The sequence below is a fragment of the Adiantum capillus-veneris genome, chromosome 18 (genome assembly GCF_014529385.1).
Source record: "Adiantum capillus-veneris isolate H3 chromosome 18, ASM1452938v2, whole genome shotgun sequence".
NCBI lineage: Eukaryota > Viridiplantae > Streptophyta > Polypodiopsida > Polypodiales > Pteridaceae > Adiantum > Adiantum capillus-veneris.
Window position 1 is genome coordinate 26,996,029 of NC_140948.1, and position 26,429 is coordinate 27,022,457.

General features: G+C 46.5%; 1 protein-coding gene across 5 annotated transcripts in view; it reads right to left on the bottom strand.

Moving 5' to 3' along the window:
- Nucleotides 1-25,241, bottom strand: part of LOC147435386 (putative UDP-3-O-acylglucosamine N-acyltransferase 2, mitochondrial) — a 144,779-nt gene extending 119,538 nt beyond the window's left edge. For 2 of the 5 annotated variants that reach the window (XM_086488459.1, XM_086488455.1), the window contains exon 1: nt 24,841-25,113. In XM_086488459.1, the coding sequence (XP_086344585.1) occupies nt 24,841-24,949 (109 nt within the window). In that variant the 5' untranslated portion in view covers nt 24,950-25,113. Of the gene's footprint in view, nt 1-24,840; nt 25,114-25,142 lie in introns of those variants that run through there. The other 3 variants (XM_086488457.1, XM_086488458.1, XM_086488460.1) reach the window with 3 other exon arrangements.
- Nucleotides 25,242-26,429: the final 1,188 nt, after the last annotated feature.

The following is a 26,429-nucleotide window of genomic DNA, read 5'->3' on the forward strand; positions in this document are numbered from 1 at the left end:
GGCACGGCCACAGAGAAGCTCTCTCTCAATAGGAGTTTTACCAAATACTTAGCGAACTTTTCCAAGCAAACAAAATACCAAGCAAGCCATACATCTAATCAAGGAAAAGATTCATTAAAAAACGTGATTTATTCACTTGTTTACGAAAGGAAGATGGTGTATATAACACAATTTTAATTTATGCTCGTACTGCCATTGAAGAGATGTTGCGAGATCATGACATGAAACCCAATAATCAAGCTTGCTTAGGAGAGAGTAGAGACTACTTTTACTAACTAATGTGCACGCTGACATTGAAAGGATTCCCTTGCATAATGACTTATAAGCCATCTTTCTAGAGACAATAAAGACTGCAATATAAAATCCAATTTGAAACAAAGTATATTTTTAAAAATATTTCACTTTAATTTTTAATGAAATATAAACTAACAATAGAAAATTACAACTTTAATCTCACTTTTATATTTTGTGGATGCACTTTGTTCTAACACTTACAAACGTAGACGTGACCTAAAACCTTGCAAGGTAATTTGTGTCAAATTATAGAGTTTTTATTATTTATGTGAGAGAGATAATATTGATAATTTTGGTTTGTCACCGTGTTTGAAATGCTCATAGATCCTAGAAAAGACCGTGGCATTGAAATGTCTCGAAAACCTTGAAAGTAAATATCCATATATTTTATTACAAAGAAAAAAGCTTCAAAAAATCTTTAGGCTAATCTAAATTTATTTATTTTTTTCCGAGAAAAAGATCCTTCTATTAGTTAATGAAAACTGCCCATAGGGCTACATCCACCTCTGCAAGAGAGGGCTACAACAAGCATGATGGGGAGACTCTCCCAATGAAAAAACAGCATATATACAATGAGGCTAAATCAAGAGAAGGGAGGAGGGAAGAGCCACACAGGTGGACAGTAATGCCATCTGAGCACCCCCTGGACTATGGTGTAGAAAGGCCCAGGGCGCCAGAGTCGAAGGAAAGCCTCGCGGCGCTCCCGCATGCGGTCTGAGCTGCCCTGTAGTCCCTCAAGCTGTCCTCTGAGAGTATGGATCAGCTCTAGCCAAAAGTCACGAACAGTCTCTGTTGGTGGCACAGGGCGAGCCTCAAAGATGCGGAAACAGCGCGCCTGCCAGATGAACCAGAGAGCTAGGCCGCTGATGAGCTCCCAACACTCCTCTCTCTCACTGCACCACTCCTGTGGAGTAAGCTCTGTAGCAGGCTGGAGTGTAGGTCGCCCCCCCTACATCACTATCATCCTGCTGGTGGAAGATAGCTCAAACTGAAGTGCCGGGCCCGTGAGGGTGGACCAAGCCGCTGCCCCCCAAGTGTACTGTCGAGCCGTGGAGAGGACAGGCATCAGCCGAAGAAGTCGTAGCCACACCTGCTGGGCCGAGGGACAGTCCCAAAGACAGTGACGCTGACTCTCCACCAACTGGTCACAGGCTGCACATGCGGCCGAGAGACCACAATGCACAAGCCAGCTCCCTACTGTTGTGGCTCTGTGTGCAACCAGCCACTGGAACAAAGTGACGCGCCTCGACTGTCTGGAGTCCCACAGCCTCTGCCAAAAGACTGCCAAGAACTCGACTATGAGGCCCTCCTCCTGCCAATGACATGTTGCAGCGGGGCGGGCCTCTCTCTGTGCTGCAAGTATATGACGTCCAAGCCGAATAGTGTACTGAAAGAAGGGGACTCCTGGGCGGTCTGCAGAAGAGAAGGGGTCCCTCCATAGCCACTCACCAGGATCCCACTGTACTCGTGCCAATGGACAACGTTCCCAAGCCCATAGCCTCCAGTGTCCAGTCTCAAGAGCTGCTGGGTCAGGGTCTATGACGCAAGTCCTCCCACAAATGCCTCCAGCACTCTGCTACCTGCGGGGCCTCTACTGCAACTCGCTGTAATCGTCCCCCACCCTGAAGCTCGAAGAACAGGGCTGGGACAGTCTCTGAGCAAGCCCTAACTGAAATGAGAACCTCCAGTCGTGTGAAGGCTCCCATCCACCGGGGTGCTACTGGCTCGAGAGGCGTGAGCCACTCAGCTGGAACTGACTCTGAGATGTCCTAACACATGCTCTGCACCCCTCTCATGCCCTGTAGCTGGACAGCCTGCACCTCCTCTGACAAACACCTCCTCTGACAAACCTGTGAACTCTAGCCAGTCACCTAGAGAGCGCGCTGGACCTGCTGCCATGGGACCCCAAGAAACATGAAGCCGACTCCCAACCAAGTGGCCTCTCTGAGTGCTAACCATGGGGTTCCAGACCAGGGGCTGCCGTAGGCGCTCCTCCGTGCACGTCGGTTGTCTCTGCTCTAGGCCACAAACTCACAGCGAATCGGTCCTCCAGTCTCCTGCTCAAACCAACTCGGCGCAACTCTGTAAAGATCCATCTGGTCGAAGGTTGCCAAGGGCCTCCTGACTGAGGCACCCTGGCACGAAGCCTCTGCAGCAAGAACTCCTTCCAGGGCTCCTCGCCTGGAAGAAGTCCTCTGACGACGAACTTCCCAAGAAGGGCTCGGCTCTGCTGTGCTGGATCAATGATCCCAAGCCCTCCCTGAGAACAAGGAAGTGTGATGACCGACCAAGCCACCTTGGCTCGGGCAATCTGAGTGTCGCGACCTGACCAAAGGAAGTTCCTGATCAGCCTCTCTACCTGGCTAATACAAGAACTCGAGAAGATCCAGCAAGAAGTGATGTACCACATAGTCGCCAACAGCACCTGGTTGGCAACTACTACTCTACCAGCCAGCGAAAGTCGTGCTGAGCTCCAATGTAACAGCTTTCTCCTGATGGACAGGAGAAGAGGAGCAATCTGCTGCTCGGGGGACAAGTCCAAACCAACCTGACAACCCAAGTACCGAACTGCAGTCCCTGGAGGAATCCACCTGAAACCCTCTCCTGGCATCCAATCTGGCACAAGAGCACTGCCAACCGAGAAAGCCACTGTCTTTCTCCAATTGATCAGTGCGCCCGATGCACAGCAGAAGGTCTCCAAAGCCTACTCACATCTGTGTAGATTGGCCGCCTGGCCCTCTAAGTACAAGGCTGAGTCGTCGGCAAACTCAGCCTCCAGAAGCTCATCTCCCCGTATAGGGAGTGCTAAGCCCCTCATACCAACCTGCTGTGACACCAAAAATCTGCTCATCGCCTCCGCATAGAACAGAAAGAGAAAGGGGGCAAGAGGACAACCCTGTCTGACCGATCGTGTGAGCATGAAGCGCTCACATCTACCTCCTGCCAAAAGCACCTGACTGTGAGCCTGTCTGTACAAAGCTGACACCCCTCTGATCCAAGCATCTGAGAAGCCCATCCTGCGTAGCGTGCCCTCTAGAAAATCCCAGTCAACTCTGTCGTATGCCTTCTCAAAATCGAGAAGAAGAATCACAAGGTCCTCCCCACGGAGCCGTGCCAGGGCAGAAGCCTCCCAGAAAGTGAAGATGTTGTCAAGGATACTGCGTTCCTTGACAAAACCAGTCTGAGTCCCATGTATAAGGCTCTCCAAGAGTGGCTAAATCCTCAAACTCAGAGCCTTGGCAAGAATTTCGTAGGCTGAGTTGAGGATGGTGATGGGGTGCCACTGTCGAATCTCATCCAAGGAGCCACCCTCCTTTGGAATGAGGTAAATCAGACCCTCACTCATGCTATCCGGCATCACTCCTGTGTGCAGAATGTACTGAAAGGCACTACAAAGATCTGGGCCAAGCAGGTCCCAGTACTCCAAGAAGAAGCTGGAAGTCAGCCCATCCTCACCTAGACAGCTACCACGAGGGAGGGCCCTAAGAGCCGTGTGCAGCTCCTCAAGCTAAGAGGCATCTCTAGCCTCTGGCGCATCTCCTCAGTCACAAGACAAGGCATCTATGCCCAAACCTGCTCCCTGCATGCATCCTGTCGCTCTAACGGGGGCTCAGCCGACAGTACTCACGGTGAAAGTCAGTAGCAACTACACGCATATCCTCGGGCTCACAAACAACTGACCCATCGGGTCTCCTCAATTGATTGACCTTGGCATGCGAGTGCCGAGGTCCCACTATCTCAAAAAAAGCACCTGTCACTCTGTCACCCACTTGAGTCCACTGAGATGCCTGTCGATGAAAGGCAAACTCATGACGCCTCTCCTCTGTGCAAGCAAGCTCCTGTCGAGCCTGCTGTAACTGCTCCTCCAACCATGGACTGTCTGGATGCTGCTCCTGCATCCTCTGCAGTGAATGCCTCGTCTGAGACGCTGCTCCTCCTCTCTCGCTGCAGCCCGTCGAGCTAGAGACTCCTGGAGAAAAAAGTGGCTAAGCTGAGCTAGGCCTAAGGCCACTCTGTCTGCAGGTAGAGCCTGGCTGTCCATGCCCTCTATCCAGAGAGCCTCTACCCTCTCATAGTGTTGAGTCCAACAAGACCTGCTCTGGGATGCGAAGCATCGTGCTCCCACTCCTCTGCCTGTCTGCCACTCTGAGGATCACTGGTGCATGGTCCGAGAAGGATGTCCCTACCAGGATGCCCATTGATCCCCCCAAGTCACTGAAGTGGTCACTAGTGTAGAAGCGATCTATCCGCGATAGAGTCACTCCTCCCACTCTGCGGTCCGATCTAGAGAAAGCAAGACTCTCTGGAGGCCTCACAAAGCCAAAATGCTGCCATGTATCCGAGGCCCTCAAAGTCATACACAACCTCTCCCAAGCTGCTAACTCGACTCCATGCACAGTAGCAGGGCTGCCTCTGATCCTGTCAGAAGGGTCCTCCAACATGTTGAAGTCCCCTCCTACACACCAATGGTCAACCTGTGGCAAAGACTCAACAATCTATGACCAAAACTCTGCACGAGCACTGTCACGAGGACGTGGCAGTTATTAACCATGTCACAGAGATGTGGCAACTGCTAACCTTGGTTGTTGGTTTCTTTCCAATGGGGTTTATTTTATTTGTTTTGAGACCCTCTTTTTGAAGTAGCAAACGGTCGGACATTGTATGGCCAATGTGAACGGTAGATTCACCCGCAGACGGGAAGTGGTCGGCACTGGAATTCGTATGGTAAGAGGATGTCTAGGCTCAGAGCAAGATCATATAGGTCCCCCCGTCGCACTTAGCAAGTTGGTGGATACTAGGAAGTGAACTCAATTAAGGCGTAAAGTCAACGTGGGACTACCAACAAAAAGTATCCGACAGTTGGGCCACATTGCACTTTTGGATGCGGTCCCAATGAGGATAGATGGTCAGAAGACCAGTGGGAGCCCAACGGGAGCATCTCCTAAAATTTAGGGAACTGCTATTTTGGGCCGTGAAATGTGTTCGCGTCATTACCTCCGGTATGACTAGGGAAACATTTTATAACTCTGCCGCGAAGTCAACTGACGCGTCGGTTGGGATATTTTTAAGCGGCGAACCCGAAACGGGAAAATGCTTGAAAATGCGCCAAGTGTCACATTTTGGTGAACTTTCCTCTTGCAGAAAAATGGGCGCTGATTTTTATGCTGGGAGAGGCCTCATTTGCAACCTGTCACAGGTTAAGAGCTATCGAGTGCTTCTTTTCCCTCTCATGTACAGTGTGGTGCTAGGAGTGATGCCCTGCACACTACACACTGCTCTCTCTCTCCCCTACGTGCAGTTATGTGATGCCCCACAAGAGGGCTACTCATTTGACTGATGTACAGTTGTGTGGGTTCATGCTTTTGTGCTGAGGCAAGAGCCTCCTTGAGCAGGAACAGGGGTAGCTAACTGCTGCTCCAAAGCAGGCACTGGTGAGGGTCATAACCTCACCGTACAGGTGCAAAATCAGCGCTGTGTATGCGCTGTAAATTCACTGTTTTTCAGCCGTACGGACGCCAGGATCATTGGGAGTCGTGCCCCACTGGCAAAGGACAGTTAGGGGACTGTTTGGGGCTGAAAACAGGGCAAAAACCAGTAAATACAGCGTGCTGAATTTACTGTTTTTGGACAGGAATCAGAGGGTATACGATAGTGCAAGCGAGTTCCAGCAGGGGAATTGGTTTCGCGCAAGTTTTGGGGCTGTTATGCTGCCGAAATTTGGCCAAATCAAATGGTATCTAGGTGGATACACGTGAAGGATTCCCAGGACCTTACCTTGTAGTTTACCCTCCTTAAGAATAAAGAAATACCGAAAGGGGCGCCAATTTTGGGGCCTACAGGTTGTCGGCGTCTGCTCGGAGCATTCTAGCTTCCGAGCCGTGTGTGCGATTAAGTGTTAATTCTCGTCGCAGGTTCTCTTTGCAAAGTGCTCTGTGTGTGTGTCTAAAGTAAAGAATTTCGGGTGAAAGCCAACGCCTACCGCCCTACGGGCCGGTTTCATGGTTCCAAAGCAGGTTCCTCCCGTGCTTGAACAGGTGGCTAGAACGCCTATTCCACAGGTTATGCCAGTTCAGCCCACCACCTTTCAGAGCCAGCATGCTGTCTTGAATGGGCAGGGAGCTGGATACCAAGCTATGCACTCTGTTTTTCCACCACCCACGATACATCCTGGGTATTTCGGGGGTGGATCAGTGTTCCAAAGTATGGCTGGTTATGCGTCTGGAAGTCAGCCGTACATGCCAGGAACAGTGTTCGGGGGTATGCAAGGCATCATGCCAAACCCCATGTATGGTACTATCGGCATGCAGCAAGGTTTCCACGGCAACCACGGCCAGTTTGGGGTGCCACAGGGTCATTTTGGCATGGCTGGTTTTTCTGGACAGCAGCCAGATATCGCACCTCTTACGCAAAATGTGAATGGCCAAGGCGTGCCGATCATGCCTAGTACAGTGCCCATGTTGCAGACCATCCCGTATGACAACTTGGGGGCACTAGAGAAGCCGAAGGCTTACAAAGAAGGTGGTGCAGCGGTAAAGTTCAGTACCTTCAGTGGTTTCGAGGATAAGACAAAGGCACTCACTTTCCTCCAGCAGTTTGATACAGCTTATGCGGGAGGGAATTTTACAGAGGCCTCGAAGGTCAGGAAAGCTGCCACTTTCTTAAAGGACAATGCGCTTACATGGTGGACGACATTGTTAATGCAAGGACAGGCACCCGCCACTTGGGTTTACTTCAAGCAAATGTTTGCATCTGCTTGGCTATCAAATGAATTTGAAGCCGATGTCCTGACAGATTGGCACCAGCTTACAGCAGCTTCGTGCAAGAGCTTGCTGGAGTACAATAGGAGGTTTTGTAAAGCGTTACTCTCAGTGACTTCCTACAGATTTGTGCCACTGACAGAGCAGATAGAGAAGTATTGTTGTGGGCTACCTAAAGGGCTTCGCGATTACTGTACAAAGAATAGAGTGGCTACCCTTACTCAGCTTATGGAAGTTGCGAACACTGGTCTTGCCCTGTTGAAAGGAGAGGACAGTGGATTTCCGAGCAGTGATAAAGGAGGGCAGCAAAAGAAAAATTCAGCGAAGAAGCCCTTTGTGAAAACGGCTCCTGATGCGTCACAGGGGTCAGAACAGGCCACCAAAGACAAGGATTCAGCCGGGACTTCTGGAGCGCAGGCAAAGAAACAAAAAAGGAAGCCTTTTGTGCGCAAGTCGCTCAAGGAAAAGAAGGTCCTAATGGCTGAGAACAAATGCTTTATATGCAAGCAGCCTGGTCACTTTTCTATCAATTGTCCACAAAGGAAAAGGCCAGTTGACTGAGAGGATAAAGAAGACCAGAAAGGCAAGAAGCCTAAACCCACGGCAGGTTTAGTGCCAGACATGGTGGGTGACAGGCCCAGCACAGATGCCAGTGAGTTATGCAGGGCATGGGGTAAAGTTAGGGATCAGACGGCACTCATCTTCTTTGATCCAGGTGCCAAAGCCAACTTTATCTCACCAGAGTTAGCTATGAAGCTTGGCATCAGAGCTGAAGAGATGGGGTACACAGCAGAGGCAGGGTTGGCATGTCCTGGCCACTCAGAGTGTGTTACTCCTATCATTGGAAAATTGCGTCTGCATATTCAGTCGTATGTGGACACTGAAGAGTTTTACATCATGCCGCTGGAAGGTTGTGACGCCTTGTTGGGGATCCCGTGGATGTTCCGAGTGCATGGAGTCTTGGATGCCTACAACAAAAAGATCACTGTACAGCATAGGGGCAAAACTCACATCTTGGATGTAAAGCTTAAAGGAGAGTCAGTCCCTATTGTATCTGCTTCTGCTATCACTTCTGTAATAAAGAATCATCTTTCTGTGTACTTGATTTTTGCACGTGATGTCTCAGATAGGGATCAGTCAAATTTATCTGTGTTAGATAAAGAAAGGTCAGCATTTTTGCAAAAGTTTAGTGACTGTTTTTCTGATTCATTACCGTCGCAATTGCCGCCAGAGAGACCTGAGGACCATCGGATAGATTTGGTGCCAGGGTGTAGCCCACCAAATAGACCTCCCTACAGGGTTAGTGCGGCGCAGCAGAAAGAGATTATGGACCAGGTTGAGGAGTTATTAGAGAAGGGGCTGATTCAGCCTAGTTCTTCACCCTTTTGCTCCCCAGTGCTCCTAGTGCAGAAGAAGGATGGCTCATGGCGCATGTGTATTGATTACCGTGCGTTGAATAAGAATACCATCAAGAATAGGTTTCCTATTCCTCGCATTGATGATATTCTCGATCGTTTAGAGGGTGCTGCAATTTTTAGCAGGATAGACCTTAAGAGTGGGTACCATCAGATTCGTATAAGCCCAGAGGATGTGCACAAGACTGCGTTTAGAACGACATTTGGTCTTTATGAGTTTCTAGTGATGCCGTTTGGGCTAACAAATGCTCCTGCCACGTTCAACAGAATGATGGACCGGATTTTCCGCTCGCATCAACAGTTTGTTGGAACATTCTTCGATGACATGATTGTGTATTCGAAGAATGAAGAGGAGCATAGGCGTCACTTGACCATTGTGTTCGAAGAGCTCCGCAGTCACAGGTTACTTGTCAATCCTAAGAAAAGTGAATTCTTCCTCGAAGAGATCCACTTTCTGGGCCACATAGTCTCAAAGGATGGTGTTAGAATGGATCCCGCAAAGGTCGAAGCTATCAAGACATGGCCAGACTTGAAGACTGTGCACGATGTCAGAAGCTTCTTGGGATTGTGTTCCTACTATAGAAGGTTTATCAGAAATTTTGCAGAGATAGCATTGCCTCTTCACGCATTGCAAAAGAAAGAGGTCACTTTCACATGGACCCAAAAAGAGATTTCAGCTTTTAGTCTCTTAAAGGAAAAGTTGACTTCAGATCCAGTTATTGTTTTGCCAGATCTCAGGAAGTCATTTGTGGTCCAGTGTGACGCGTGTGGCAGTAGCATCGGAGCAGTGCTAATGCAAGATGGACGGGTTGTAGCTTATGAAAGCCGAATTTTGCAAGGGCCAGAGAGGACTATGCAAGTCTATGAGAAAGAGCTCTTGGCCGTGATTCATGCGCTTTCTAGCTGGAAGCACTACCTCTTAGGTGCTGATTTTGTTGTCCAAACAGATCATGAGACCTTGCAATACTTCTTGACACAGTCAAAGTTATCCGAAAAGCATATGCGATGGGCAAACATTCTTTCCATGTTCCACTTCCAGATTATGCATGTGGAAGGCAAGAAGAATGTTGTGGCTGATGCGTTATCAAGAAAGCCACAAATTTCAGCTGTGTCAATTCCTTATCATCATGAGTTAGATGACATGAAGGAACAGTATACTGCTGATGAAGATTTTGCAAGGATCTTTGAACAGTTACAAGAGGGGCAACATCACGAGCACTACCTCCTCAGAGATGGTTTTATGATGATGCATGGCAGACTTTGTGTCACTAGGCCATTGCGACATAAGGTCATGGAAGAGAGTCATGTCCCACCGTATGCAGGGCATCGTGGCATTGATGCAACAGTTAAAGCGGTAGAGACGTTCTTCTATTGGCCTACCTTGAGGAGAGATGTGGATGCCTTTGTGCGAGCATGCATAGTTTGCCAAAAGGTCAAGTTTGACAAGCAAAAGGCACCAGGGTTGTTACAACCACTCCCAATTCCGAATAAGCCATGGGAAAGCATTGCTATGGACTTTATCTTTGATCTTCCAAGGACACCAACAGGGAATGATGGTATATGGACCATTATCTGCAGGTTCAGCAAGCAGGCCCATTTTATCCCTGTCAGGAAGAAGATAAAATCTGATCAGATGGCACGCTTGTTCATGTACAATGTGTTTAAGTACCATGGTATGCCACAATCGATTATCAATGATCGTGATCCTCGCATGACTAGTTTGTTCTGGAGAGGATTGTTTGAGAACATGGGTACTACGCTCAAGTTCTCGTCTTCATTTCATCCACAAACTGATGGACAGTCAGAAGAGGCTAATTCTACTGTCTTAGATCTGCTGAAATGCTATGTGTCAGATAATAAGGGCAAGTGGGAACAGTATTTGCCTATGCTTGAGTATGCGTACAATAATACGGTGCATTCGTCTACTGGCAAAGCACCTTTTGAAATTGTTGAAGGCGGCAAAAAGGTTCCTCCCATTTTGCACACAAAGGACAAGATCTTTGAGGTAGATCGATATGTTGAGAACATGGATGAGATGTATAAGAAGATTAAAGTTGCCTTGGAGAAGACTCAGGCAAAACAGAAAAAAGCTGCTGATCGTCACCGTCGTGAATTGCTACTATCACCTGGTGATTGGGTTCTCTTAAGGTTCGAAAAGGCAAGATTAAAGAAGATGAAGGGCAAGGAACGGCTGTTTCCTAAGCTCAGCATGCGTTACTATGGGCCTTTTCAAGTGCTTGACAAGATCAGCGATGTGGCTTACAGGCTGAAACTGCCTGATGCGTGGAAGATTCATAATGCGTTTCACGTGAGTCTTCTAAGACCCTTCGTGGGTGATGTGCCAGAAGATATGCCAGTTGAGGATCAGCCAGAAGTTGAGGAACTCGATGAGATCCTGGTACCTGAGCAAGTTTTGGCACATAAGGACAGAAAAGTAAAAGGACAAGTTGCAAGACGTTATTTGGTGAAGTTCAAGAACTATCCGCCTATGGATGCAAAGTGGATGGAAGAGCATGAATTGTCAGAATCACCAAATGTATTGCAGCTTTACCTTGAAGCCTTTGGGTTACAGCCTACTTATGCCCCAACCCAACGTGTGCAAAGGAGGGGTAATGATAGAGCTAGTACATCAAATGTACATATGAATTCAATGCCATAGATGGAAATGGCAAAAGTATGAAGGCCTCATTAAGTCATTTGTATCTATGTATGTTACGACCTTTCTTGCGGATACATGCGATGATAAAAGAGTGTTAATAGCACAAGATCATCAGTGGCGTGTATGAAGGCCATAGATGGAAATGGCAAAAGTATGAAGGCCTCATTCAGTCATTTGTATCTATGTATGCAATCGAGGACGTTTGCGATTTCAAGAGGGGAGTATGTCACGAGGACGTGGCAGTTATTAACCATGTCACAGAGATGTGGCAACTGCTAACCTTGGTTGTTGGTTTCTTTCCAATGGGGTTTATTTTATTTGTTTTGAGACCCTCTTTTTGAAGTAGCAAACGGTCGGACATTGTATGGCCAATGTGAACGGTAGATTCACCCGCAGACGGGAAGTGGTCGGCACTGGAATTCGTATGGTAAGAGGATGTCTAGGCTCAGAGCAAGATCATATAGGTCCCCCCGTCGCACTTAGCAAGTTGGTGGATACTAGGAAGTGAACTCAATTAAGGCGTAAAGTCAACGTGGGACTACCAACAAAAAGTATCCGACAGTTGGGCCACATTGCACTTTTGGATGCGGTCCCAATGAGGATAGATGGTCAGAAGACCAGTGGGAGCCCAACGGGAGCATCTCCTAAAATTTAGGGAACTGCTATTTTGGGCCGTGAAATGCGTTCGCGTCATTACCTCCGGTATGACTAGGGGAACATTTTATAACTCTGCCGCGAAGTCAACTGACGCGTCGGTTGGGATATTTTTAAGCGGCGAACCCGAAACGGGAAAATGCTTGAAAATGCGCCAAGTGTCACATTTTGGTGAACTTTCCTCTTGCAGAAAAATGGGCGCTGATTTTTATGCTGGGAGAGGCCTCATTTGCAACCTGTCACAGGTTAAGAGCTATGGAGTGCTTCCTTTCCCTCTCATGTACAGTGTGGTGCTAGGAGTGATGCCTTGCACACTACACACTGCTCTCTCTCTCCCCTACGTGCAGTTATGTGATGCCCCACAAGAGGGCTACTCATTTGATTGATGTACAGTTGTGTGGGTTCATGCTTTTGTGCTGAGGCAAGAGCCTCCTTGAGCAGGAACAGGGGTAGCTAACTGCTGCTCCAAAGCAGGCACTAGTGAGGGTCATAACCTCACCGTACAGGTGCAAAATCAGTGCTGTGTATGCGTTGTAAATTCACTGTTTTTCAGCCGTACGGACGCCAGGATCATTGGGAGTCGTGCCCCACTGGCAAAGGACAGTTAGGGGACTGTTTGGGGCTGAAAACAGGGCAAAAACCAGTAAATACAGCGTGCTGAATTTACTGTTTTTGGACAGGAATCAGAGGATATACGAGAGTGCAAGCGAGTTCCAGCAGGGGAATTGGTTTCGCGCAAGTTTTGGGGCTGTTATGCTGCCGAAATTTGGCCAAATCAAATGGTATCTAGGTGGATACACGTGAAGGATTCCCAGGACCTTACCTTGTAATTTACCCTCCTTAAGAATAAAGAAATACCGAAAGGGGCGCCAATTTTGGGGCCTACAGGTTGTCGGCGTCTGCTCGGAGCATTCTAGCTTCCGAGCCGTGTGTGCGATTAAGTGTTAATTCTCGTCGCAGGTTCTCTTTGCAAAGTGCTCTGTGTGTGTGTCTAAAGTAAAGAATTTCGGGTGAAAGCCAACGCCTACCGCCCTACGGGCCGGTTTCAAGCACTCGTCACATTGGGCGCATAGATGTTCAGGAAGCCCACAAGGCCACCCTGATCCTGCATAGTAATCCACTGAGCCCTGCGTGGCACAATAATCCCTCTGCCCACAATGGCCTGCTGCAATGAGTCCGCAATAGTCATACATACCCCACCCTGGATGCCTCCAGGTCCAAAAGCAGCTGACCAAAAGGTATCATAACGTCCACGCAAAATCTGACCACATCGCCGAATGCGGCTCTCAGACAAATGGTGCTCCTGAAGCATAAGGAGATCAATCTCTCCTCCCACAAGGCAATGCTGAAGCTCCTGACGCAATCGGCCCCGCTGTCGTTGAAACTGGGGCCCACCTAGTCCCTGCACGTTCCACGAGACGATCCTCATAGGGAGCAAGAGAGAACAGATGCTGCCGCAGCAGCAAGACGGGCTATCTTCGGGGCTTGGCTTGGATGGGGAGTAATCCGCATCCGAGCGTCCTCTAGATAGGCGAGACTGCAGTGAGTGCCTGGCCCAAGCCCAAGCAGAGCGAGCCGTGCGTAAAGCAACCTCCTCTGTCCAAGAGTCCTCATGAATGTATACATAGCAAGGCAAACACTGCGTATCAGCAAAAGAGTACACCACAATGTGCCTACATCCTGCTGAGTCTGGGGGTGTCACCGCAAACTTGGCCAGTGGCCACAAAGTCTGCAGCAAAACTGTAACTCCAAGTTCTCCCATGTGGTGAGAGAACTCGAGAACCTGTGTATGCAACCATCCCACCACTGAGTCGAGGGACCACCCTGTCTCTCGGTCCTACCACAGAGGGGGAAGGAGAAACCAACTGCTGAGTCCAAGGCCTCTGTCCCCCTAGCGGCGAGGAACAAAGCATGGACCCTGAAGCAGGCTGCCTCGTGGTCTGCTGCAGAATCGCCGAGAAAGCGAGTGAACCCGTAATCGAAGAAATCCCAGCGGCATCGGAGGTCAATGCTCGTCAGACCACGAGGGATAGTTGCAAGGGAAGATGTCTGAATCTACAGAGGGGGCCGCAAGAAGGGCTGACCCTCTCTCACTAGGCGACTCGTGGCAAAGGCGCTGCCAAGAGATCTCCTAGCCGCCGGCGAGGGACCAGCCTCCTGAGTCGACTATGGTACTGAAGCAAGAGGGGGAGAAGGAGCTGGGAGGGGCGGAGGAGGAGAGAAGCGGGGTGGGGCGACAGAGGCAAGGGGGCGAGGTGGGGAGTGGACGGGAGCAGAGGGCGGGGGGGGGATGAGGAGGAAGGGAACTCTGAAGGTGGGGCGGCTGGCGAGGGTGAAGCGGAGGTGGAGGCTGGCGTAGGGGGCTCCTCCTGCTCAAGAGGACCAAAGCGGTTCCCCGTGGGAGCCCACTGCTACTGAGTAGGCACCTGAGGGCCACTCTGAGTGCCAGGCTGTCGCTGTGGCCCTTGGCGTCGACGGCCACGGACCTGCTGCCACCCCTCCTCCGCTGGAGCCCCAGGCTCGGAGGGTGGCTCTGAATCTGTGCGATGTGCCGCTGGCTGTGGCTGCGGCCCAGCCTTGGCAGGCTGGGGCTGAGGCTGAGGTGCAGGTCCTGGCCTCCTTCATGGACACGCCTTCGCTAGGTGGCCCATCTGTCTGCAAATGAAGCACTGGTTCGGGAGACCCGAGTACTCCACACTCTGTCTAAACCAACCCCCACTCACCCGAGACAGAAGGATGACCTTCGGAAGTGTGTGGGTATCTCTGACCAAAACTCGAACTGAAGGGATGCCAACCGCCTTGGCAGCTACTAATGCTACTGTACGAGGTGTCTACAAGACAGTCCCGATGGCGGAGCCAATCCTGGAGAGAAGTGGAAGGTACTTCCTCCGTAAACACGGAAAGCAGACTGAGATGGGGATGTATGTCTCCTCTACTAGCACATCCGAAGTCAGGTCAAAACCATGTTGCCACTGTCGAAAGTGGGCGCGTGATGCTCGGATGGCCAGTGGACTCATAGCTATGACCTTGGAGGCCATCTCGGAAGTCTCGAACTCGATCTGGTAGTACCCCCGTCCGAGAATCTGGACATCCAAGATCTTGCCCACCTCTGCGAGAAGGCGGTCCTGGAGAAGGTCTCGCAGCTCTCCTCTGCTAGGTCGGGTGCCGAGAACCTTGCAGATGACCGAAGTGGCCTGCAAACGCTCTACCTCTGCGGCAAGGCTCGCTTGCTCTGTCGGCGAAAGAGTAAGTCGAATGGTGGGCTCAGCGGGGTCGAGCGAGGGGGCTTCAGGCGAGTCCCTCTGTGGCGAAGCTGGAGCCTCCATCTGTGTCTACTGTTGTGGCATAAGAAGAGGATGGTGGACGGAATCTGCAACTTGGCACGCAAAGCACTGCCCCAAAACGGAGTTAATGCTGTATGTACCGATATACAGGATGCAACTATGAGAAAAAAGAGCAGGCGGGTCGGGGGAGGTGGCAACGGGTGGGGACGGCTAATGCGGGAGCGCTAGCAGCAACGGGCGGGGGCAATGGTGGGAGCGGCTACAACAGGGGATCGACAGCGGATGGCAGCGACGACAGGGACGGCAGTGGCGGGCGGGACTGCAGCAACGGCAGTGTCGCGAGCTGCTACAGCAGGGGTGGGGCAGCGCGCGGACAAGCAAGGCAGCAAGGGGGGCAGCGAGGGCTGGCGGGGGGGCAAAGAGGGTAGGCGGGCAGCGCTGGGGGGGGGGGGGGGGGGGGGGGGGGGGGGGGGGGGGGGGGGGGGGGGGGGGGGGGGGCCGATGGCGCAGCGTAGGGGGGACAGCAGTAGCGAGCGTTCCGTCCAATCTAATGTGCATGCTCTGTCTTTTGATGCAGCTCACCTTCTCCTCCCTTTGGCTAATCTAAATTTTTATAGTTGTTAGAATTCGACAATTTTGACCACACCTTTGTGTCCCAAATGCCCCAAAACCCTAGAAACGACTGCCCATATGCCTCATTCTGAGACCCGGAGACTGGGTTTCAAGCCAAAAAAGGTCTCAAAACTGCCCCAAGGGATCCCGCACCGACGCAAGACCCTTTCGAGCAGTTTACAGATAGAATTTCATAATTTAGCCACATGGTTGCATCCAAAATGGCCAAAAATCTTATAAACGACTATCCATACGCGATGGATGGTGTCGGTGCGGAACCCTTCAAGAAAATTTCAAGACTTTCTTTTAGGCCCGGAAACAGTCTTTGGGTATCGGAATGCAACATATGGGCAATTGTTCTAAGGTTTTGGGACATTTCGGAAGCAACGGTGTGGTGAAAATTGTGAAATTCTAACAACTGTAAAAATTTAGATTAGTTTAAAGCTTTTTACTTCATTTTGAAGTTAAAATTTCATCTCTGGGACATTTAGATACAATGATATATCTCTCATATTCCATTGAGCTTGGCGGAACAATGCTCCACCTACACTTTCAAATGGTTGTGTATCCCGTTGACATCTATAATAGCGGTCGACAAAAAGATAAAGACATGCTTGGGATGGGGTAGAGAATCGCCTATAGGTGCTATCGTTCTTTGCAGGACACTAAAACAGAAGAATATGCGCACATTGCAGGGAATAATTAGGTATTGCTTAAAAGACATAGACAAAGAGCATTTTCAAAATGTTGGCCATAACATATCTCCTAATGACATTAATTAAGGGATCGAACTTTATACGCTCCACGGGGCAGATGACCTAAAGAACACAGTCTGCTTGACGCACATTAATGTGTTTGACAAGACACTTCTGGATTGGAAATATAGTTTGCATCACCCTATTGGGCATGACTTTCTTGGAACCTTGCACCACATGATTAAGAGCGGTAAGTACTATCCGTCATCCACTTGGATAATGTCGTACCAAAGACATGGAATGGAACAACGGAAAATCGATGCTCTTTGGAAATTCATGGCATTTCCAAGCACAATTACATACAATAATATACTCGACGTTTTCGTGCTCCAAGGTGCTGCTCATCCCCGTTCTGATTGGTTCCTGAATAGGTGGAAAAACAATGAAAGGTAAACAATTAATTTGTCACATGTACAGTGATGGCCTAAGTGTTGCTGTTAATATTGCTTCAAATGAACCGCACGGAGAAGGAGACTACATGATTGCAAAGGAAGTGGTGATAATATCCAACACCGACGATGACCTTGATATAGGCATTGGAAGTGATTATATACCCCTACTTAAGAGAACTAAAGTTGACATCATTGCATGTTAGGTATGTTAATTACATTTTGCGTCTACGACATTTTCTTCTTTCATTGATTTTTGTATATCGATGAATTTTTGTGTGCTCCAATGATTCTTATAGTTGTGTGAAATGGACGCAACAGAGACTCCTGTGGAAGCTAACCGAACTAAAATCTATCAAAGTCAACTAAAGAATATAGATAATGCAATATTACAATGATTAGAAGATAAGCTGCTGCAAATTTGGCGGCAGCTCCGTGGTACCACTAAAGATGACAATGACACTTTGCGTGGTTGTATACTCAAATGCACACCACAAAGTGTAAAAGACATGCTGCAAGATGTTCAGCTTAACGTTGCTGATGTCCAAATCGTAGAATTGCAACAACAAATAAACTCTTTGGTAAAGAGAGATAGATCGTTTCTTTCAAGGCACAACTGAATTGATTAAATATAGTAGTTGTCAAGCTTGGAAATATAGTGTCAAGAAATTTCCATTAGTAAACTCTACACTAGTAATTAGAACAAGGAGACATTTGTAATGAACCATTTCGTTATCTTCTCATTGTTATTATGAGAAGGAGAAGTTATTGTTATCCTTCAGTTCCTTAATATATCCACTTTCAGTTGCAGTCTTTATATCCGCATTTTTTGTAAATACATTCTTAGCGTATTTTATTTGATAGTTGAATTACTATGGGTCTACTTTTACGAAAAAAATCATTTCTTTTACCAGATTTCCATCTTAAAAACCTTAACAATAAAGCATAGACCTTTGCGATAAGTTTTAGTAGACCTATAATAACTCTACTAACAGATAAAACATGTTAAAAATGTATTTACAAAAAATACGAATATAAAGACTGTAACTCAAAATGGATATATTAAGAAACTGAACGATAACAATAACTTCTCCTTCTCATAATAACAATGAGAAGATGGCAAAACAGGTCATTACAAATTTCTCCTTGTTCTAATTATTAGTGTAGAGTTTACTAACGAAAATTTCTTGACACTATATTTCCACTACTACATCAATCAACTCACTTTTGCCTTGAAAGAAATGATCTCCCTTACCAAAGAGTTTATTTGTTGTTGCAACTCTGTGACTTGGACATCAATAGCGTTAAGCTGAACATCTTGTAGCATGTCTTCTACTCTATGTGCATTTAAGTACACAACCACGCAAAGTGTCATTGTCATTTGCAATGCGGAACTGCCGCCAAATTTACAACAACACGTCTTCTTATCTTTGCAATATTGCATCATCTATATTCTTTTGTTGATTCTTATAGATTTCAATTCCCTTAACTTCAAGAGGAGTTTCTATTGCGTCTATTTCACACACCTACAAGAATCATTGGAGCATACAAAAATTCATCAATTTACCAAAATCAATTAAAAAAAGAAATACCGCAGACGCAAAATGTAGTTAGCATACGTAACATGCAATGATGTAAGTTTTAGTTCTCATAAGTAGAGGTATATAATCACTTCCAATGCCTGTATCAAGGTCGTCGTCAGTGTCGGATATTGCCACCACTTCTTTCGTAATCGTGTTAGTCTCCTTGCTCCCTGCGATTCATTTGAAGCAATATTAACATCAACACTTAGGCCATCACAGCATATATGAGAAATTAATTGTTTACCTTCCATTGTTTTTCCACTTGTTCAAGAACCAATTAAGACGGGGATTGGCACTTTAGAGCACAAAAACGTCGAGTATATCATTGTATGTAATTGTGCTTGGAAATGCATGGCATTTCTTTGCATTTCCAAAGAGCAGTGATTTTCCGTTGTTCCTTCCCATGTCCTTGGTACGACGTTATCCAAGTAGATGACGGATAGCACTTACCGCTCTTAATCATGTGATGCAAGGTTCCAAGAAAGGCATGCCCAATAGGGTGGTTCCAAAAAAGGCATGCCCAATAGAGTGATACAAACTATATTTCCAATCCACAAGTGTCATGTCAAACACATTAATCTGTGTCAAGCAGACTTTGTTCTTTAGGTCATCTGCCCCGTGGAGCATATAAAGCTCGATCCCTTTATTAATGTCATCAGGAGATATATTATGGCCAACATTTTGAAAATGCTATTTGTCTGTCTCTTCAGCAATACCTAATCATTCCTTGGAATGAGTGCATATTCTTTTGTTTTAGTGCCCTGTAGAGAACAGTAGCATCTACAAACGATTCTCTATCCCATCCCAAGTATGTCTTTATCTTTTTGTTGACCGCTATTATAGATGTCAAAAGCATACGCACAACCATTTGAAAGTGCAGGTGGAACACTGTTCGGCCACGCTCAATGGAACACATTTCACAATGGTCTCTTTCTCTAGAAACTCTTTTAGCATAGAGAGTAGGCCAACGTCTACATCTGCACCACCAACGGAGATGGTAATACTTAGCTTGAACAACCTCTTCGAACGCCTACTTTCAACCTCCAATATCTCCTCCTCGATCTTCCTAGGTCTATCCCTACGGACTCGAGAACCGGATGCGTCATTTCCATCACCAACAACATGTGTCGCTTTCTTCATCCTTACCATGAGCACCTACAACATTGCACCCTCATGAACACACAACACTTAAACGACCTCGCACTTCGTAACATTTTACAAACAAGACTTTAAAAGAAGCAATCTACAAGTACAAACTCTCCTAAGTTGGTTAACCCTTCACTCAAAGAAGCCTAGAGGAAGTCGAAGAAGCAATCTACAAGTGCATACTCTTCTAAGTTGCTTAACCCTTCACTTAAAGAAGCATAGAGGACATCAAATGTTAATTTTAAAGCAATCTCAGAGTCGACGACCTTGATTACCTTGCAATCCTAGTGTTTCTCCTCTCTCAGCGTCTTTATCCTCCCCTGGAAGTCGCTGTCCTTGCGTGCTACCTTCACGCTCCTGCTAGATGCCTACTCCCACTTCACCTACTGTCTCCATGCAGCTCACGTCTCCCATGTAGCACCCCTTCTCTACTGTGTCGGGAATGCCAGTAACATGTCGAGTTAAAAAAGCCTGCAAAACCTTGCTTCGCATGCAACTCACCCACCACGTGGACAAGCGCGTCTCTGCCTGGGACTAGAGCTTCGCATGAGGAAACCCGCCCACCGTAGGTTTGCATAAAAAGACAGCAGATCAACTACCCACTCCAAGTTCGCGTTAAAAAACTGCGATTCAAGAGGAGAATCTCGCTTGATTCTCCTCGTCCTATTTTCTAACAAAAATCATAGCACCTACTATATAGAAATATTCTTTGTGTAAATATAAATATTTTAGGAGGGGATTAGATCATTTTTAAGTTGAACATCTCTTACTTGGGTGATATATGAGGCCCATGGATGCTTGATTTAAAGTAAAAATTCTTTGGTTTTTAGCTCAGACTTATGTTTTCTATGTGTTCTTTTAAGAATTTCATGTAACACTATCAAGACAGTGTTGTCTATTGGTGCTTGTAATATCCTATTGTTTGTAGAAATCAAGAATATAGCTTCTAAAAGTAATTCATCTTTCATCTTTTATGTGGGCACATTGTAGGAACCTTGTGGCCAATAGCAATGTTGTGATGAAACTACTTGTTAACATTTTTGTAGCAATAACACGCTCTCATCTCTCGGGATGTTTTAACCATACTTTGTGTGATTGTCTTACAATATTAGAGTTTTGGTCATCTTCGCTCGAAATTCTACTTTGCTCGCTTTTTTCCGTTCGGACAATGGAAATGCTCTCTCAATGGATCTAGGTGGGAAACTATTACTGTTTCACCAAGAGGTGTATCTTTGTGTCTAGTAGATCCATTTTATTTTGTTTTATTTTTATTTTCGTTTTGTTTTATTTCTTTCTTTTCCACCAAAGAAGTTGATGCGGACAATTGACAAAGCCTAGAGATCCCAAGACAATGCATGGCCACTGTGAAATGGGTCAGGTCAATCGGCCTTGGACGTGGCTTGTGTTTGGGTTAGCCAACATTGAAATCTACGTGAGTAAGTCATCATGCAAGAAGCAAGGGGGCAGCTTAGGGGTGTCTAAATCAATTTTTGGCTAGTTCGCTAATTGATGTTTGTAGATTTTGCATGTTTAAGCAGCTACAGAGCTTCCCAAGGTCATACTACAGGCTTGTGCTACGTGCCATCATGTAAGTTGAAATCAGTTTTTGGCACCCATCTATTCGATGTAGCATTTTTATTGTTGCAAACTCTCTAAAACTTGTCGTTCAGCTCAAAATACCCATCCATCTATATGGGTTCTTGCATTTGTGATGTACAGCTATGTGGTCATGCAAAAGTCACAACAAAATCTAAACATCAGTAATTGGATCCATTTAGTGTTTTACGGCACTTTGGTGGTCCCAATGGCTTGTTTGATGGTTCTGTTGCTTGTTTGATGGTTCCGTTGCTGGGATATACATCACTTTTTCCTTGAAGAGTGAGCCTTTGGTCAATTGTGAGTGAAGGTATTGAAAGATTCTAATAAGGCATGTCACATGCATATCTAACCCTATGCGCATGTGGACAAGCGAACTCCTATTTCTAGGGTTTAGGATAGCCTAGGAAGTGTTTTGACACCCTTGTGCCTGTACACAGGACCTACATGCCCAGAAAGTTGCATACCCTCTAATTGCACATGAGCGTAGCTAGTGTCTGCAAAGTGTAGGCACTAGGGAGTGTTCACATACACTTGCATTAGTACCTAGCCTAGGTATTATCTGCATGTGAAGCACGTCTTATAAGTGAGTTTATTAACTCATTAATGAGTGACATTTTAAGAATCATGGGTTTTTATTGACATTGCCCGATCCAGCTTTAATTCCACATATAAGTGACTCTATGGGTCACTTCTCAAGCATGTACAAGTACCAAGTACGTGCAGTACCTCAACATCTGTAGCATTTTGGCACCAAATCAACCTACGACACCCATTAGCACCAGCATTTTCAATTTTCAAACATAACCTTGCCATACTGTCTCAAATCCAGCCATCATTACTAGCATTTTCAATTTTCAGTCCCAAGATAGCTGATCAGCAAGCGTTTTCATATTTCAACCATAGCCTCATCGTCACATCGCACTTCCAAGCCAGATTAGGCTTAGCGTTTTCAGTTTTCAGCCTTAGCCTCACAGATCCAAGCATCTACCCCAAGATCCCATCAAAATTTCAGCATCTAGGTGCATTCTAAAGCAAATACCTCTCTAGCAATAAAGAGGGAGGCCCTTGGAGGGGGGTTTGGGACCCCATCCAGTGTTTGTCTTTTCTCTCTCTCTCTATCCACGGTATCATTCTCTCTTCTCCTTCTAGTCTTTGCACATCTCTCATGAAGTAATAGGAACTCTCTCATGAAGTAATAGGAACCTTGAGTACGCACTGGGCACTTATCCTGAGCATACACCATCAATTGATGCACATTACAAGCCTGTCCTTTATTCAACAGTCTGATATGGCTTTCTCAGGAGGCAACTTATCGAAGCCTGTAAAGTGAGAAAGGCAGCATCTCATCTAAAGGGGAATGCATAGACTTGGCTGTCAACACTTTGTTGGATAAAAAGCACCTCGCAATTGGGTGGGGTTTAAGAGACTCTTTTCATCTCTTTAGTTGACACCCAAGATATGAAGCGGTTCTAATTGCTTGGAATCATCTTCAAATGACAAATGCAGACATGCTTTCTATCTAGAGTCAAAGATTATACATTTCTATTGATGGCTTCTTTCAAGAAGGTTTCCCTGAGAGAAAAGATAGAGTGCTATCGTTGTACTTACTAGATGAGCTACAAAGTTATTGCTTGAAGCAAAGGTCTTATAGCATTCAACAGCTTATGGATCATGCTTTGGACACCTATTCTCTTTTGACAAGATCCTTGACATTTCAAACAAGTACTCTGGTATCCAAATCATCAGAGAAAGAGACTGCCAAAGGAAAGAAGAAGGGTAAGAAACTAGCACACAGAAAGAAGTCCACAGTTCCTCGTATGTTTGCTGAGCAAAAAGCAAAATTCTTTAAGCAAGGAAAGTGCTATGGTTGTGGTGAAGTAGTGCACATTTAGCAAAGTGTCCAAAGAAGGAAGAAAAGCCTAAAGACAAGCCAAAAACATCAAAAGCGGCAAAAGAACGAGCGCCAAAGAAGGAAAGGACGAGAGTGGGGCTTGTAGTAAATTTCATGGAGACGCCGAAAAACCACGAGGATGAGAGCACCAACTCTATAGAGTATGAGGTAAGGTAAAAGATCAAGAAGCCTTGACCTTATTCAACAATGGAGCCAAGGCCAATTTCATTTTCATAGAGATGGCAGCTAGTGTGAATGCTTTTTGTTCTATTGTGATGCAGAGGGGATATAAAACTCCACAAATTTGGGATTCTCTATCAACCGTTGAAAGGTAGTGGCAACACTCAACAATTTTTCTCTAAACATAGCATCCCCCTCTTGATTATTGTGCATACAAGTAGACTATGATACATGTCAAGAAGCTTCGTCCTCGCAATAATTGTCTCTCCTCTTATTCATAGTGTGCCGAATATCAACGAATAACTAGCCAGGTATTTCAATTCCAAGAGGCTAAAGTGGTAAAAAAAGACACCCATATCCCAAGAAAGTATGAAACTTGACGCTTTGACCGCCATCCTTGAACTCTTTCGTAGCCTTTCTAGGATCCAAGTCATCATACATCGGTGGCCGAAGAATGTGGCTCTGTTTTCGTTCAAAAGTTGAACCAAAAGATAGAGGTCAGTCATCCTCATCCCCATCTGGATAGTCCTCATCTTTCTCATGAGTCATCCTCATCCTCATCTTCCTTTGGATAGTCATGGCACCTTCTATGTCTACAAGACTTGTCTTTTCCTCTGTTTTCTCTTCCGAGGTCCCTTCTCTTCCTCCTCTTCTGTGATTGTTGGGCCCTCATCATCGAAGTGTACAGCATCTCGATGGTGTTTCCTATGTGCTTCACCTCTAAAACCCTTTTCCTACAGACTGCAAAAGCAAGCTTCTTGCTCAAGTGACCTGGAGAAGACTGTGACTTGTGTCACTTGTGAGTTGCTAGGTGTCCAATACTTGGTAAATGTATCTCATTTGACATTGGCACCATATATATCCCAGGCCAAAACACCATAAGAGGACAATATGACACTTAAGTTGTCAATGATTTAAGATATACAACCTTTGAACACAGAGTGCTTAAGGAGCTCTTGAACTTCAGAGGAAGCTTTGCCATCAAGGTTTTAAACAGCCCACAAGTTGCTCCAACAACTTGGAAAGAACACATTAGCGCCAGGCATTCCATTATTATAGTCAAAACCTCAGGTAAGAAACCATCATCATGCATAACATATTGGGAGAGTTTTCTACCTCTGTAGCAGGCTTGCCGAGGGCTGATCGTAGGAAATGAGGGCTATTTTGTGGCTGTGCTTGGCCTATGTGAGGTAGATTTCTCCTTTTCAGACTGTTCCCGCCATTGTTTTGCCCAGCCTATGTTGTTGGCAATGTCTTATAGTGTCAGCTTGGTGGCCCCAAGTCCAGAACATTTTCCACCTATAGGCAGTTTCATATTTTTTCAGATTTGCCCCCCATGTTCTAAGTCATGGGGGATTAGGCAACCTGGTTGTGTCCCTGTATACAGAGGGGGCTGCTTACCCCTTGTATCATCATTTTCTATCATCATCAGTGAGGACTAACGTTTGGGTCTGCCCTCTCTCTCTCTCTCTCTCTCTCTCTCTCTCTCTCTCTCTCTCTCTCTCTGTGCCAAACGAGGAGATCACAGCACCGGGGTTTCTCTAGCATTATGGCATTTTTGTAGTTTATTGAATGACAGATAGCTCGAAACTCATTGAAGCCAAAAACAGACTGTAGATACCTGCACCGCTGCTGAAATGCTGCAGAAACTCGCAAGGAAAGCTGCACGGTAATCCTTTTTGTCTCCATACAACAGTTTTGAGCAGCCTGCGTATGCTACGGGGGTCCATTCAAAGGGGCGGCGGCGGCGGCCACCTTGTTGAAGCTCTCGGCTAGCTTTTTAAAACGTTCGATTAATGTTTATTGGTCCATTGCTGCCACGTGCTGCATAGTAATGTGGGACACCACCTTTAGTAGGGGATCTACGGTCCACAGAGACCGTATGCTCCGGTGGCAGAGAAAAAATAGGGGTTATGAACTCACCACATCCTAGACCCAAGGCGGCTTGCTATTCCACACTTGAGTCCAAGTTCACCGCACCAAAGTGCAATGCACATAACTTGTAACTTGTGGAGGTCATGGGTAGTTCACACACGTCAAGTCCAAGCTTTAGCTCACACCAAGTTCACATTTTGGTCAACAAATTGAAATCCTCACGAACAAAGTTTTGATGTGTTTGAACACGGGGGTTGGTTATGGCTAGGGTTTAGGACCTCCTTATATTAAGAAAGCAGGGTCTGGCAAGAGAGTGTTATTGTTCATCGAGCGAACCTTTTCAAGCGAATGAAGTTTACGAGTGAACCTTGACAGGGTGGGATATCAATATGATCTCTATCTCTATTCCTAGAAAATGTGTGAGTGAGTGTGTGCATGTGAGCAAACATATGCATATAACAATGACCACCAGTAAATTGATTCCGATTACTTGTGCATGTGCTCAGAAACATTGGCCACAAGTATTGAGTCCCTTTTTCGTTTTGGGAGAATATGAAGGGGGACGGGCGGGGGGTTTGAGTCCTCTATAAATGGATGGCTTTCAACAAATTGTGATTGGTGAGTTGGCTAGGCAGGTTGAGTGGGAGAGAGGAGGCTGATGGTTTGAATCATGTTGTTCGTTGCTATGGTGGATTTCATTTTGGTTCACAATCCATGTGTGCCATGTGGATCAACGGAGAGCCATCACTCCCTTCACTTGCTTGTGTCACTTAATATAGATTATTGATGAAGCAAGCCTATGGAAAACTCGAGGGAAAGTTATGCAAGTGTGTATACATCTCTATGTTTATGGTTGTCTTTGTGCAGCAACCCTTAAACATCCTCTTATGTTTTAATATAATATGTTCCTCGCAACAACGTTACATAAGTGAAATACTGTTTGAGTGTGAGCTCTAGTATATATTCAAGGGGTATTTCATTCTCAAGGGGTTTCCTCGTGTTGAGAGAGTGGGAGTATTTGTTTATGTGATCACCAAATTTTTGCATTCATGTACATGTGTGTAGGATAAAGGGGCCAATAAAAAATCGGGCCCTTGTGAAGGACCCTTGCCCCCCTAGCTTTATGATGTTAAAGGTCCAACTTTGGGACTCGACAAGTCTCGACTTAGTAAGGTGGTTAGTTGAGTGCAACTTACCACCTACACCGTTAGATCAAGGCTCAAGCCCCACTGACTACAATTTCACATTATACCCCATGGTTGCAATGTCACATTATGCCCCGTTGGTGTGGCCTCCCATTCACGACCATTTTTGTTCCACGCAAATATTTTGTCA